Source organism: Magallana gigas, chromosome 7 (genome assembly GCF_963853765.1).
Source record: "Magallana gigas chromosome 7, xbMagGiga1.1, whole genome shotgun sequence".
In the NCBI taxonomy this organism is placed as follows: domain Eukaryota; kingdom Metazoa; phylum Mollusca; class Bivalvia; order Ostreida; family Ostreidae; genus Magallana; species Magallana gigas.
Window position 1 is genome coordinate 35979701 of NC_088859.1, and position 12718 is coordinate 35992418.

The following is a 12718-nucleotide window of genomic DNA, read 5'->3' on the forward strand; positions in this document are numbered from 1 at the left end:
GATCGGTTTGAATATCAGCACCAGATAGCTTAGTTCTTGGAGCACCTGACCAGAGATTCAGGGGGCCCATGTTTGAATCCTGGTCTGATCAGTCAATTGTTTTCCCATCCCATTATATTTGGTGCTGTGCAAACCCCTAGAACTAATAGGTTAACTCCTGCCAGAGGAAGAACCTGGGGTGGACTTCGAGGGCATAGATCACTTAAAGGGGGAGGAATGTGATGGTCAGACTGGTACAAATACCGACGCTAGATCTACACAGTGTACATTAAAGGCAATGATATATTTTGAAACCTGTGAGGAAATTCAGTTAACTGTAGATGTGCAGATGCAAATTACTGTAATTATGCTACTGAGCAATGTACCGTATATAAATTGTTATTGATGTCCATTCTCACCTAAACTACCCTGCCCTTTCTCTCGGTGTTGACTTGAAAACAAGTTGTCTCAAAGATTGTAAGAACATAGAATAACTGTTTTATCAGATCTTATACTTATTACTATATAGAAATGTATTGCATATCTGAAATTATCAATTCTCTTTCATTATCACCTTCAAATGGAGCAACTTGATAAAAAAGTACAATTAATCTTTACACACTTTGAGAAAAGTGTATGACCTTAAGCAGGTGGAATTTGCAGTAGTTTGATAAGTACTGAACTAGCAATTGATATGAAATACAACCGTCAAGCTATTTTCTGCTCCTCTGGGAATATTTTAATGTTTATATAACCAATTTCTGTTTATCCAATAACTTCAATAAATAAGCTGCATTCATTGACACCACCACTTTTCTTTTTTAAAATGTTGGACATAAAAGCATTTTAGTTCTTAGAACAATTAACCTTATAGCTGCAGTTTCAAACCTTGATGCTTTAGTTCTTTCTCATGCAAAGCTTCATCAGATTAAATGCTGTTGCATATATTTTAAATTCTGAAATAAGAGATAAGAAAATTGAGTTATTCCCCTTTTAAATTGTGGACTAAAACCAGCCTGCTGCATTTTGGCAGGGAATTAGAGATTATTCTGGCTTTGGTAATAAGTTTGTTTTTTATGCCAACATTTATATCCAGATTAAATAAATGGTAATTGTAAAGTGCTGGGACTCTTATGCACTCAAACTGCATGTGCTTATAAACTTAGTAACCTGACATTCAACAACAGACAACGTTTAAATATAAAAACCCCACATTTATTCAATTCTCATGAATAATTCATACTTAACAACACATTTCAATTTCAGTAACAATGGAAATGAAAAGATGGGCAACCAAGCTTTGATTTTTTCACATAATTAAGTAAAGCTATCTGCTGAAAAAAAACACATGAATAGAAAATAATAAATAAAGTCCCCAGAGTAGAAAACAATATTCCATCTAACATTAAAACACTCAATTCACACATGCATCCACAATCACGCTTCCCCATTCAGATACAGGCATACTAAGTCAGTTACTCAATCACATTCATAACTGGACGATCATGAGTAATGGAATTGTGTAGTGAGCAATGAAGTGGTATTTATGATGTTGCCCAATTGGTCTGTCTATATGCTGCAGATTGTACTCATATATCCTAACACAGCTGGTGCATTATAACTCATCCTTCACTTTATCTTCATCATCCTGAAAAAAATATTAAGAGAAAATTAATATGGTACTTGTTAGAAATTATCACATGAGGATGTACAATTAAATACATGCGAAACTTATTTCCAGTTTTGAAAGATTAATTTCTGGTAATTTAACATACCTTCTTCTCATCATCATCATCACCACCCTCTTCATCATCGTCTTCATCATCATCATCTTTTTTGTTCTTATCTGTAAAACAATGAAAGACATGTCATTAAATAATTGTAAATTGAATCATTCTGGAACTAAAATTTGGACCTTCTTTTAGTGGAAGTTGCTTTTAGTAAATTTTAAATTCATACCTTCTTCCTCTTTCCTTTTCTTCTCCTCCTCTTCCCTCTTCTTTCTTTCTTCCTCATCCTGTTCATCCTTCATCTTCTTTTCTGGATCTTTTGTTGCTCCCCATGTTGCTTTGCCAACCTCCTCAGCATGTTTTTCATCATCAGTGACCAAGATGTTATCAAAGATTGTTCCTGATTTCACCTACAAAAATCGCCAACATATCTTCTTCATTTAACTATCAAAGATATAGACATCTTTAAACTGTGTTCTAACATTTAAAAAATGCAGTCAACAAACTGAATTCAAGTTCCTTACCTGCCAAAGATCAAATCCAACGGCACCAATGTCGTCATATTTGTACAGGTTGGAATCTGGGGTGTATTCTGGGTTATCAATTTCAGGGTGGACCCATTTTCCTTTATAATCGGGGTTATCAATCTGCTTTGGTTTCCATTCTCCCTATTCACAAATAAAACAAAAAGATTATCAATTTTTGTGTAAAAACAAATGAGATTGGTTGTGTATGCAAGTTAATATTTTTCATTTACAAAATTAATACCATTAAAAAAATACGGAAGCATGGCATGAGCATACCTTGTACTCTGGGTTGTCAATCTGGGGTGGCTCCCATTCTCCGTCCATCTCGTCATCCCAGTCGTCGGGTTTCTTGGCATCTGGGTCAGGGATGTGCTCAGGCTTGTCCCAGTCCTCGGGTTTCTTGTCATCAGGGTCATCAATCTTTTCACGCTCATCCCAGTCATCGGGCTTCTTGGCTTCTGGATCCTACAGTATCAATTTAAAATGTAATTTCATCAAATAGCGAGGGTTTTATCGTCATTTTTATCGAATTCTTAAATATCTTCTGATTGTCTTGAATAAACATGATAATATAAACTTCAGTAACATGTTCCCTAAACTTGGCTTTTCATACATGTCACTTGTGCAACTTCTATAATATGAAACAGGTGCTCCTGCATAATTCAATCATGACTTAAAAAATATTCAGTTCTCACCTTGATCTTTTTTGGTGGAAGGAAGTCCCAGTCCTCCTCAAGTTGTCCACTTTCTACTTTCTCATTATCGATCTTGACCACATAGGAGTTATCAGGATTGACTATAAGAGTGTACAAGTGAGTGAAGACATCATCTTTACAACGGATTTCTTTCTTGCAAAGCAAGTTCTTTCCTTTGTAGTTGAAAATGACATGAACCTTCTTGGTGCCTGGTCCACAAATATCAGGTCCTAAAAAAAACAGAACAAATGCATTACAATATATTACATTTTCAATTGGGAATTGAAACATGTATTTTATTGGTCTTTGTTATTTTTGACCATTGACGCAGAAATCTACTTACCAAACATAACAAAGTATGGAGAATCTCCATGGAGTTTCTTCTGATCAAGATCTTTAGGGTAAAGCTTGATGTATCCACCCCCACAGTCAATGTTTTGTTCGTGTTTTACTGTGAATTGGATAACCAGTGGTTTCCCTTCATTGCTAAAGGGTTTTTCCAGCTTGGAAGAAATTCCATAGAATTTAGCATCCTGAGATGTCTGGATACCTTTAGGATAAAGACAATTTCAATTTATCATAATGCTAATTGTAAATCCTACACCTTCAAGGCATTTGTGCAAATTAACAAAAATCATAAGGCAAAATGATTAATTAATAAGCATTTAATAAAATTCAACCCAATTGTACTTTTCTTACCCCAAGGAACATAAAGACATGTCAGATCTAAACTTTAACAAGAATTACCTTTATCTTTGTCTGCATCTCCATAGAATTTTCCAGCTGTCCAGGCAAATTTACCCTGGTCTGCTCCTTTAAATGTGGACTCCACCCATCTGTCCCGCCAGCTTTCTGCGATTAGAAATACGATATTTTAATAAATGACAGTCACGCGAAAAAAAAATGTTTTGGCAAGTAGGTATATGCACATGTTTAAAAAGTTACATTTTTAAGTAAATATCCACAAATTGCATCTAAATGAAAATTCTACTGTTAATTTAACGACTAATTTTCAATTTTTCGACATATATATATATATATAACATAGAATTATCACATAACATGCTTCTCTGTAATTTCAACTTTCATTGATCGGCTTTCCATAAAATAAAACTGCATCTTAATAGCAGAATGTTTCCAAGCAAACAATGTTATTACCTGAGTCGAATTCTTCCCTGAAGAACTCTGTTGGATCTGACAGGACAACTCCCACCAAAAGGAGCAAACAAACACACGTTTTCATCTTGGACGTGTCCTCTGCAATAGTGATGTTGGTAGTGTAAATGCCGGCTTGTACCACGTGACTCGACAGATGGAACAGTTTCATTGGTCCACATTGCAAAACTTCAACCAATTAAACCTCACCACGCGCAGGGCGATCGAGAGATCGGTCAAAACCGGAAGATTTTTTGCTAATACGTTGCGATTGGACGAATCTTTAAAACTTTTCGCGCCATGTTTCAAATTAAGATATATTCACCAACTAGTTAGACATATTGATAACATATTCAATGATTTTTTTTAAACAAAAAGAAAAAAAAAGTTATAATATTTTCAAACATAAATGGTTAAGATAGCGATATACTACACAGATAAAGCAAATACATTTTAAAGCTTGAAGCAAAATGAAAGTTGGGGGGGGGGGATCAGAAATCTGGACAAGGTAAAAAAAAAAAAACAATTCCCAAAATCATGAAAATCCTAATCCATGGGAGAGGGGGGAGTAAACCAATTAACTACCAATTTTTTTTCCCCCCAAATCATGAAATTCCTTATCCGTGGGGGTGGGGGGTATTTTGTTAATTATGTTTGCTGCGAGAAAAAGTGGGGGGTTGACCCCTCCTTCATGCTATGTGCCTGATGGTTAGGTCTAACTTTGCAAAAATAGTGCTTAGCCCTCCCCCTTCCGACGTCTGTGCTTAGTTACAATGTGGATTCATCATCTGTACATCCTGTTAACATCAGATTAGTACTGTAGTGTACTAGCTGTAATTATTGATATTCACATCAGAGGTAAAACAAAACATGTTATTAGAATAAACCCAGCGTAGTTTTATGCAGTAGTTGATATAAATAATCTCGGCTACCAATTTTAAGCATATTTCAAACTTGAGATTACAAGCGTATTCAAATATCACTTTCATACTTGACAATTATATAATATAAAACAATAAGAGTCTGTAGATCTATATATAGAACTAATTTAAAAAGTACAACCTCTACAAACAGCTTTGTTATTGATAAAACTCTAACTCTTGTGACACTGTACAAAATAAATGCACGTATCATCGTTTTGAAAGTAGTTGGGGGGGGGGGGCAGACTCATTCGAAAAATCCTGACAAGTTAAAAAATACCCCAAATTTTCAAACAAAATAATGAAAATTCTTATCCGTATTGGGGGGGGGGGGGGGGGGGTAGCGTAGTGTACCTAACTTCAAATTTTACTGTTACTTTCCTTCCTTTCACTTCAATTATTTATATGCTCCCAAGCCTCATGACAAATCCTCAATCCTAATCCGTGCGTGTTTGCAATTTTACTATTATTTTTCTCCCTTTCACTTCAATTATTTACATGCTCCCAATAACTCCATCTTAATTCACTTAATTATATATGTATGTAAATATTGAAGAAAAATGTTTGCTGCAAGAAAAAGTTGGGGAGGGGGTTGTGGAGTGGGGGCCCAGCCCCCGGCCATTCCCGGCGATGCTGTACGTGTCTGTCACAAAACATGATCTTTTGGCTTGTTTGGCTCTGGAATCAGGTTTTTTCATACCGCGCGTTTAGATCAAATTCATGTCATTACATGTACTTGGAAAGTTAATACATCTTTTATTTGGGGTTAGGAATACATGATTTGAATGAAAAATGTACACGTACATGCATTTGTGGGTTTTGGTTTTAACGCGTATAGAGCTCCCGGCCATTTCACAGCTGACATATAACTTTACTGCTATTAATACTGCCTTAAATTACCATAATACTTGTAAAATTTGAATTTTCTATTACGTACTGTACCACAGTATGTGCAACGTGTTGAATGTCAAACGGAAGTAACGATGACTTTTTATGGTGGCATATCTCTGCCCCTTGTGTGCAAGTTATTTTTCTATCAAATATGTCGACATGCAAGATAAATATGTTGACATGCAAGATAATTATGTCAACATACAACATAACTATGTTGACATGCAAGAAAATTGCAATTAGATAGAAATCATAAAAAATCTCAAAAAAATCTCAAAAATCGCCCACTTGTGACATCCAAGATGCTATATGCTAACTTTTTATGTCGACATGCAACTTACTTAAGTTAACATGCAAGATAAATATGTTGACATGCAAATTATTTATTTCAACATGCAACTTATTTATGTCGATATGCAACTTATTTATGTCAACATGCAACTTACGTATGTTGACATGCGAGATAAATATGTTGACATGCAACTTATAAGTTGTATGTCAACATGACTAAGTTGCATGTCGACATAAATATGTTGCATGTCAACATATTTATCTTGCATGTTAACATAACTAAGTTGCATGTCGACATAAATAAGTTGTATGTCGACATTAAGAATTTGCATGTTAACATAAATAAGTTGCATGTTGACATCAATAGGAAGTGTATCCAGCATCTTGGATGTCACATGTTGGCGATATTTGAGATTTTTTTTAAAACTCTTATTATAGATTGCAGTTTTCTTGCATGTCAACATAGTTATGTTGCATGTTGACATAACTATCTTGCAAGTCAACATGTTCATCTTGCATGTCGACATAATTGATAGAAAAATAACTCGCACACAAGAGGCAGAGATATGCCACCATAACTTTTAGATCCACTCCTATACCAATCTTATCACGTGACAAAAACACCGTCAGCCAGCCAAAATGGCGACAGTGATTAACTCTGTCTTTGCTATTTTGTTGTTGTTTATTGCGTTTTGCTCGGCTGACAGTATATTTAGTCGAGTCCTTGATGATATCTCATCGTGTTCAAAGTCATGTGCTAATACATACAGTCCCCACACATTTGAAAAGGTAAAATTGACAGGTTAATTTAGCAGTTTCTATGTTCAACCAACTACTGTAGAATCACAACAAAGTCATTGAGTGATTGACATCTCTTTTATTTATTGTAGAGTTATTTAATGGATCCATGCAAACGAGGATGTCGTTTTTACTCTATAATGGAATTAGTATATTGTAACCATAACAATCAGAATCTCACTCAGCAAGGGTGCATTGCATGTAAGTATATATACTTCATTGATTGTACATAATCTCGAGATTCGTTGAGACTGAGAAATTCGGACTGACGTCTCACAGTCATTTTTTTCAATCTCGACGAACCTTGCTGAGATTTATCAGATTGCTGAAGTTTTTAAGTAGATATAGGAATAAAAAAGGAAATTCAATGAAATTAATTATTTTCCAAAACTTTTACATAATAGCCATTTATTTAAGAAATGAAGATAATAATTTTTCTATTGATCGACGTATCAAAGAAAAAATTGACCGGAAAACTTCATCAATGCGCGTAGCGCATTGATGAAAAAGTTTTCCGGTCAATTTTTTCTTTGATACGTCGATCAATAGAAAAATTATTATCTTCATTTCTTATCATTTAATAAAACATTTTCAAATAGAAAAATGTGAAGTGTCATTGATCAAAAATGTAAATAATGTATATGAAGCGGCGCGTATGAATACAAAACAACAACAGCAACAGTATTCAAAATGGATTCGCCTTCAGCTGATGCAGAGCTATTGTGCTGAATTTAATGGATTAAACACAAATAGTGAGTTAAAATCTGAACCGGCTGAATTGAAAACGAAAGGAAAATACATGCGATAGCTTGTGATATTATTCAGTGTGCAGAAAAACTCGTAATAAAACAAGTTTTCATATGAGATCGCTGGAATATGCAACTGGACATAACAATCCAAGGAAAGGCAATCGTGGACGAAAATAGCTGATATGTCGACAAAGAATAGTATGTATAAGCGACTCTTGTAAACGTGGGGTAGCCAGTGATGTACTTAAATGGTATATCCGCCGAAGGAGTTGATGCAATAGGCCTACTCATAGCTTTTCTTTACGACGCTTATTCTGATGACCGATCATTTACGTGTGTAAATTAAAAAATTATCGTTACCAAATTTGAACAGCAGTGTTACCGTGAAAGTTTATAGGCCTATATGTTCGTTATAATATTCCTGGAAAAGGAACAGCCAGCCTCGCTGTAAATGTTGATTGATCTCAAGCAGACGAAATCGTGAGAAGACGCTTAATTTTCTATTTCGTGAATCAAACAATGTGTTTTGTTTATTTTTGAAGGTTAAACTTTCAAGTTTTTATATTCACAAGGTTGCATTTTGTTTGCTGACAATAAAACACACACAACTTTACATTTTGTTGACGGTGTTTATCTTGGAAATTCCCGTTCTATAAATAGTGTTAGATCAGAACAGTTGAGAAAAGTAGATCCGGCAAAAATTTTATTGATGCAGGTATCAAAGAAATTTTTCAACCAATCAGAAGCGTCGATATCTCATCAAACGAATAAATATTAAATGATATATTTATGAATGCTATATAGCATCTCACTGGCTAACTGTCAATCAAAGTTGGAATGATCAGTATAAGTGAAATCTAAGCGAGATTCGTTGAGACTAAAAAGATTTGACCAATAAATATTAAATTAAAAACATTTTGATCTTTTCAAAAGCTTTATTTCAGCTTGATTAATATTATGTTATACTAAGATTGCGTTTTATTCAAACTTCAAATCTTCATTTAAATCATTTAGGCTTAATTGCCTTTAATTTAAATAACTTTTCACATGTATTGAAAATTTCAAAAATGGATAATAATAGTTATATATACAGCCATAAAAAGGATATTTGAGGTGAACTACATGTTTGCAAATTAAAACATTATTGAGCTATAATGATTTTTCAATATTTACTATAGCATGTGAAGAGGCCTACAATAAGAGTGAGGAACTGGATGCATGCACATTAGGCTGTAAAAGTCAGGTTCCTCATGTTGTTGAAAATCAAAGCCAGGTAATTTATAGAAAAATAATAATGCTCAAAATTACAGATATAAATGCTTATGATGAAAGTGTAGAGAGGTATGCAGGCATAGCAGATCTTTTCATATTTACTTTGCAGGATGACTTCATGGATATGATGTATCCCTTGATGTATGTTCACAGTGTATATTCTAGCATGTTAGATAGGATGTATTCCGGTATGTCTGCCAGCTGGTCTGTATATGCCAACAACCAGAGGATCATTATTGTTAAGTCCCAGCCACAGTTCTTTGCTCAGATTGACAGTACAGATACTGATGATGGTAATCTATAATTTTACACCCAGCTATATTTATGGGAAATATCATGTAACAATTTAAAGAAACAAAATGCTGATATTTTATTAATTTTGCAACATTATAGGCATGATACTTTTGGTTAAAAAAATCAGTGTCTATATATTTCCGTGCATGTAGATTATTTAAACACAAATGAGACATGCAGAGTATTGTTATATATATATTTTTTTGGCAGAGTACAATACCGCTAATTACTTTGAAACCAACCTGGACTCAGTAGATGGATCAGCAACACCAGTGCTGAAAAATTCCCAGATTTTAGGGTTTGGGGATTCCATGGAAATGTCTCAGAGCCAGGATGAGAGAAACTCCAGTGATTGGTTGTCTTGTGTGTCCAAAAAGACAGGAATGCCCCGTCTAATTCTTAGCTTAATTTTGTTATCTTGTGCTGTAATGATGATTTGGCTGTGTTTGACAGCAGCAGTTACTTCCCCTGACCACAGGATTAAACAAGAGTCTAAGGTATGATTACAGGCACAAACTGTACAATACCCTTCAGGATTACTGCATATTTGTTCATTAATCAGTCATTGAATACAAAGATGTTTGATCTCCTTTATTAAGAAGTTTTCAGTTAAAAGTACATAAAAGAAGTTGATGCAAAATTGAAATGCATTTTTTTTTCTATATATTTTGCAGAAGCTAAGCATAAATGGTGATTTAGAGTATCTAAGAGAACAAGAGGCTATGGGAGTAAGACTTCTATTTCCACAGGAAAAGCTGGATGCAGACCCACTCCCAATCAAGATTAAAGTTCAGAGACTGTAAATAAAACCAAGAACTTTTCAGACTTCATTTTATAAAAATTTTGCTTGTACACCTTCTTTAATCTTCAAAGTACAACAGACTGTGATAATTTAGTGAAAAATTCATCTACATGTAGTTTATATGAAATCCTTACTAGGCTACTAATGTTGGTTTGGATTATATGGCATGTGTTTTATGGGTATATTACATTAAAATGCAAATATTTTGGGAAGATGCTGTACTATGAAATGTTAAAGATCTCATCTGGTTGGAATGTGTCTGAGGTGATATTTTTCATTTTCTTTCTTTATTCTTTGAATATTTTCAAGTGCAGTTGGTATTGCAAAGAATAATGATGTAACAGAAAACAACACAAAACCTGTTTTTTCTGTACTTCTCCACATTGCAGGGTAAATGTGTAGAAAGTGTACACTCTTAGAGTGGAATAAAATATTTAAAATGTATGTATTGCATTGAATGATGACTCTGAAGGGAGGCTTGTGTTTGTAGCAAAATTAGACCGAAAAAATTATTTTTTGTTTCTCTGGCTCTAATGAATTTTATTGCTTAAATGAAATGGGAGATGACTCAATTTTGAAATTAAAAAGAATATTCCCCATTTCAGATCTATTGATAAAGATAGGAATAAATTGCCTATGTGCCAACTATTAGAAATTTTCTGTGTGAGAAACTATGGATTATTTTTTTGGCCAAAGTGATACTGGCATTAGTAATTACCTAGCTTACATTCCCTTATATTTTGTAAACTGAAACTAATATATATTTTTGAAAACTCCGAATTTTTCAACCCAAGCAAATACAAACAATTGATCACAAATTTTACTTTTATATCTGTTGTCTTGCACCTGTTCTAGAATGTTTTTTTATGATATAACTCTAAAATAGTGACCATGCTTGTTGGTGTTCTTTTTCTCATTTTGTAAAGTGTTATTGAAGTCGGCGCCTTCTGAAAAATTGTTAATTTAAGGGATTCCATCTTGCATCAAAGGAGATGTGCACATCATATTTCATTGATATATCACTACATGTATGTATATTGTACCTGTAGATTCATATATCAGATATATACAACATGATACTGTATTGATGTACATATTGAAAACATCCTCTGGCCCAGTTTAGTGTTTATTTAACAAGAAAGAGAGTGTGCATTTACATTTCTGGTCTGATCCGCTCCCAAGTGTCAATACCTGTGATCAATTGATTCTTAGTGTATGGTTCACATTTCAACATTTAAACAGCTGTTATACATGCATTAATATGTCACTAAATATTCAATTCAACATTTGAAATGATTTTCCCTTGGAATTTCAAGCATTAAAATTTTTTCCTGTTCTGGTTTTTAAAAAAATATTATGAATGAAGAAAAAAAACTTTCTTAAAATGCATCTTCAAAAATAACATGTAAATCAGTGATAAAATGTGAACCATACACTGTGTGCTGAAAGGTACATTGTTTAATTCATTGTGCTGAAAGGTACATTGTTTAATTCATTGTGCTGAAAGGTACATTGTTTAATTCATTGTGCTGAAAGGTACATTGTTTAATTCATTGGTTCATCTCTTAAACTAAAGTTTTGTGTATTCCTGTGCACACATTCACATCTATTTATATGACATCAACTCTATTACTGTGTTTTGCAACATTTAATCTGGGTCAGATATTTTTTTTAACTATCAAAACTACATGGTGTTTAAGGCGAAACACTCACAAGTTCTACCATACGTGGGAAAAAACGGGCTAAACAAAATTATATGTGTAACGCAGGGAGATCGACACTTGTAAATTATGTACAGTTTTGTGAAATGGTGAATGTTGAGATGTGCTTGAATAGCTTGCGGGTGAACTTCCCCGTAATTTATCACATTGATGTGCAGTACAACTTGTTTTAGCTGAAATGTACTTAGTCTTAAGTAAAAAATTCACTTTTGAAATATGTGTACTGCAGCAGATATTATGTGGAACCTATGCTATCATTAGAGGGAAGTTTGCCATTTTGTTTTCAGTTTCTCTTAGAATATTTTTTCTATGCTTACAGTAATGATGGGCAGGGTGTGGTTTGTTTTATGTTGAAAGGTATCTTTTATATGTGGTTATACTATCAGGTATACATGTCATTTGAATATTGGATCATTGTAAACATATGATTTTTCTATAGGGTTTAATTTCTTAACTGTCATAATATAATAATAAACAAATGTTTTTCACTGTGAAATATACCGGTATGTACATTATTTAATTCAAAAGATTTTGTTTATAATATCAATGTTTTGAAGACCAGACATTGCTACTAAAATATTAAATGTGTTTTAAAATGAAATAAAAACCCAACATGTCCTAGTACATGTACTTCATCTTTTGGACAAATTATCACCATTGATTAGATTTGTTTTAATGATGTAATATTTGTAATACATGTATGTGGGTCTGCAATAAAAGTTATACTAGTGGTACTTGTACATTTATCTCTTTATCACGAAACAAAATGCAGAGGGCGTAAAGTTTTTGACCCGTCATTCTGTCAGTCCATTATTAATCTCAGAGTTATGCCCCCTTGTGAACAAAATTAAATAAACTATATGTACTTATAAAAAAAAGCTTGAGCTCGCATCT

At 33.6% G+C, this 12718-nt stretch overlaps 2 protein-coding genes across 3 annotated transcripts; one reads left to right on the plus strand and one right to left on the minus strand.

Annotated features, from left to right (window-relative positions):
- Positions 1 to 1177: 1177 nt before the first annotated feature.
- Crt (calreticulin) lies at positions 1178 to 4210 on the minus strand. Its single transcript, NM_001305333.1, is given in 9 exon segments — positions 1178 to 1627; positions 1755 to 1825; positions 1939 to 2119; positions 2234 to 2377; positions 2513 to 2701; positions 2932 to 3161; positions 3275 to 3481; positions 3679 to 3783; positions 4090 to 4210. Coding segments are annotated over 9 exon segments (1245 nt in total). The 5' UTR covers positions 4175 to 4210; the 3' UTR covers positions 1178 to 1594.
- A 2579-nt stretch (positions 4211 to 6789) lies between these two features.
- On the plus strand, positions 6790 to 12558 carry LOC105322275 (transmembrane protein 59). 2 transcript variants are annotated; one of them, XM_034458179.2, is made up of 7 exons: positions 6790 to 6977; positions 7079 to 7187; positions 8914 to 9008; positions 9117 to 9300; positions 9512 to 9798; positions 9976 to 11552; positions 11611 to 12558. In XM_034458179.2, the coding sequence occupies exons 1-6, from the start codon at positions 6828 to 6830 to the stop codon at positions 10102 to 10104; spliced, it is 954 nt and encodes a 317-aa protein (XP_034314070.1). In that variant the 5' UTR covers positions 6790 to 6827; the 3' UTR covers positions 10105 to 11552; positions 11611 to 12558. The 2 variants fall into 2 exon arrangements, with proteins under 2 accessions (XP_034314070.1, XP_034314069.1); XM_034458178.2 differs by having other exon boundaries at positions 11640 to 12558.
- Positions 12559 to 12718: the final 160 nt, after the last annotated feature.

Excerpts from the sequence above, each read along its gene's own strand:
- LOC105322275 (XM_034458179.2), top strand. The coding sequence starts at position 6,828 with ATGGCGACAGTGATTAACTCTGTCTTTGCTATTTTGTTGTTGTTTATT. Across the intron at positions 6,978-7,078 it reads GTCCCCACACATTTGAAAAG|AGTTATTTAATGGATCCATG; the intron begins GTAAAATTGACA and ends TATTTATTGTAG. Across the intron at positions 9,301-9,511 it reads CAGTACAGATACTGATGATG|AGTACAATACCGCTAATTAC; the intron begins GTAATCTATAAT and ends TTTTTTTGGCAG.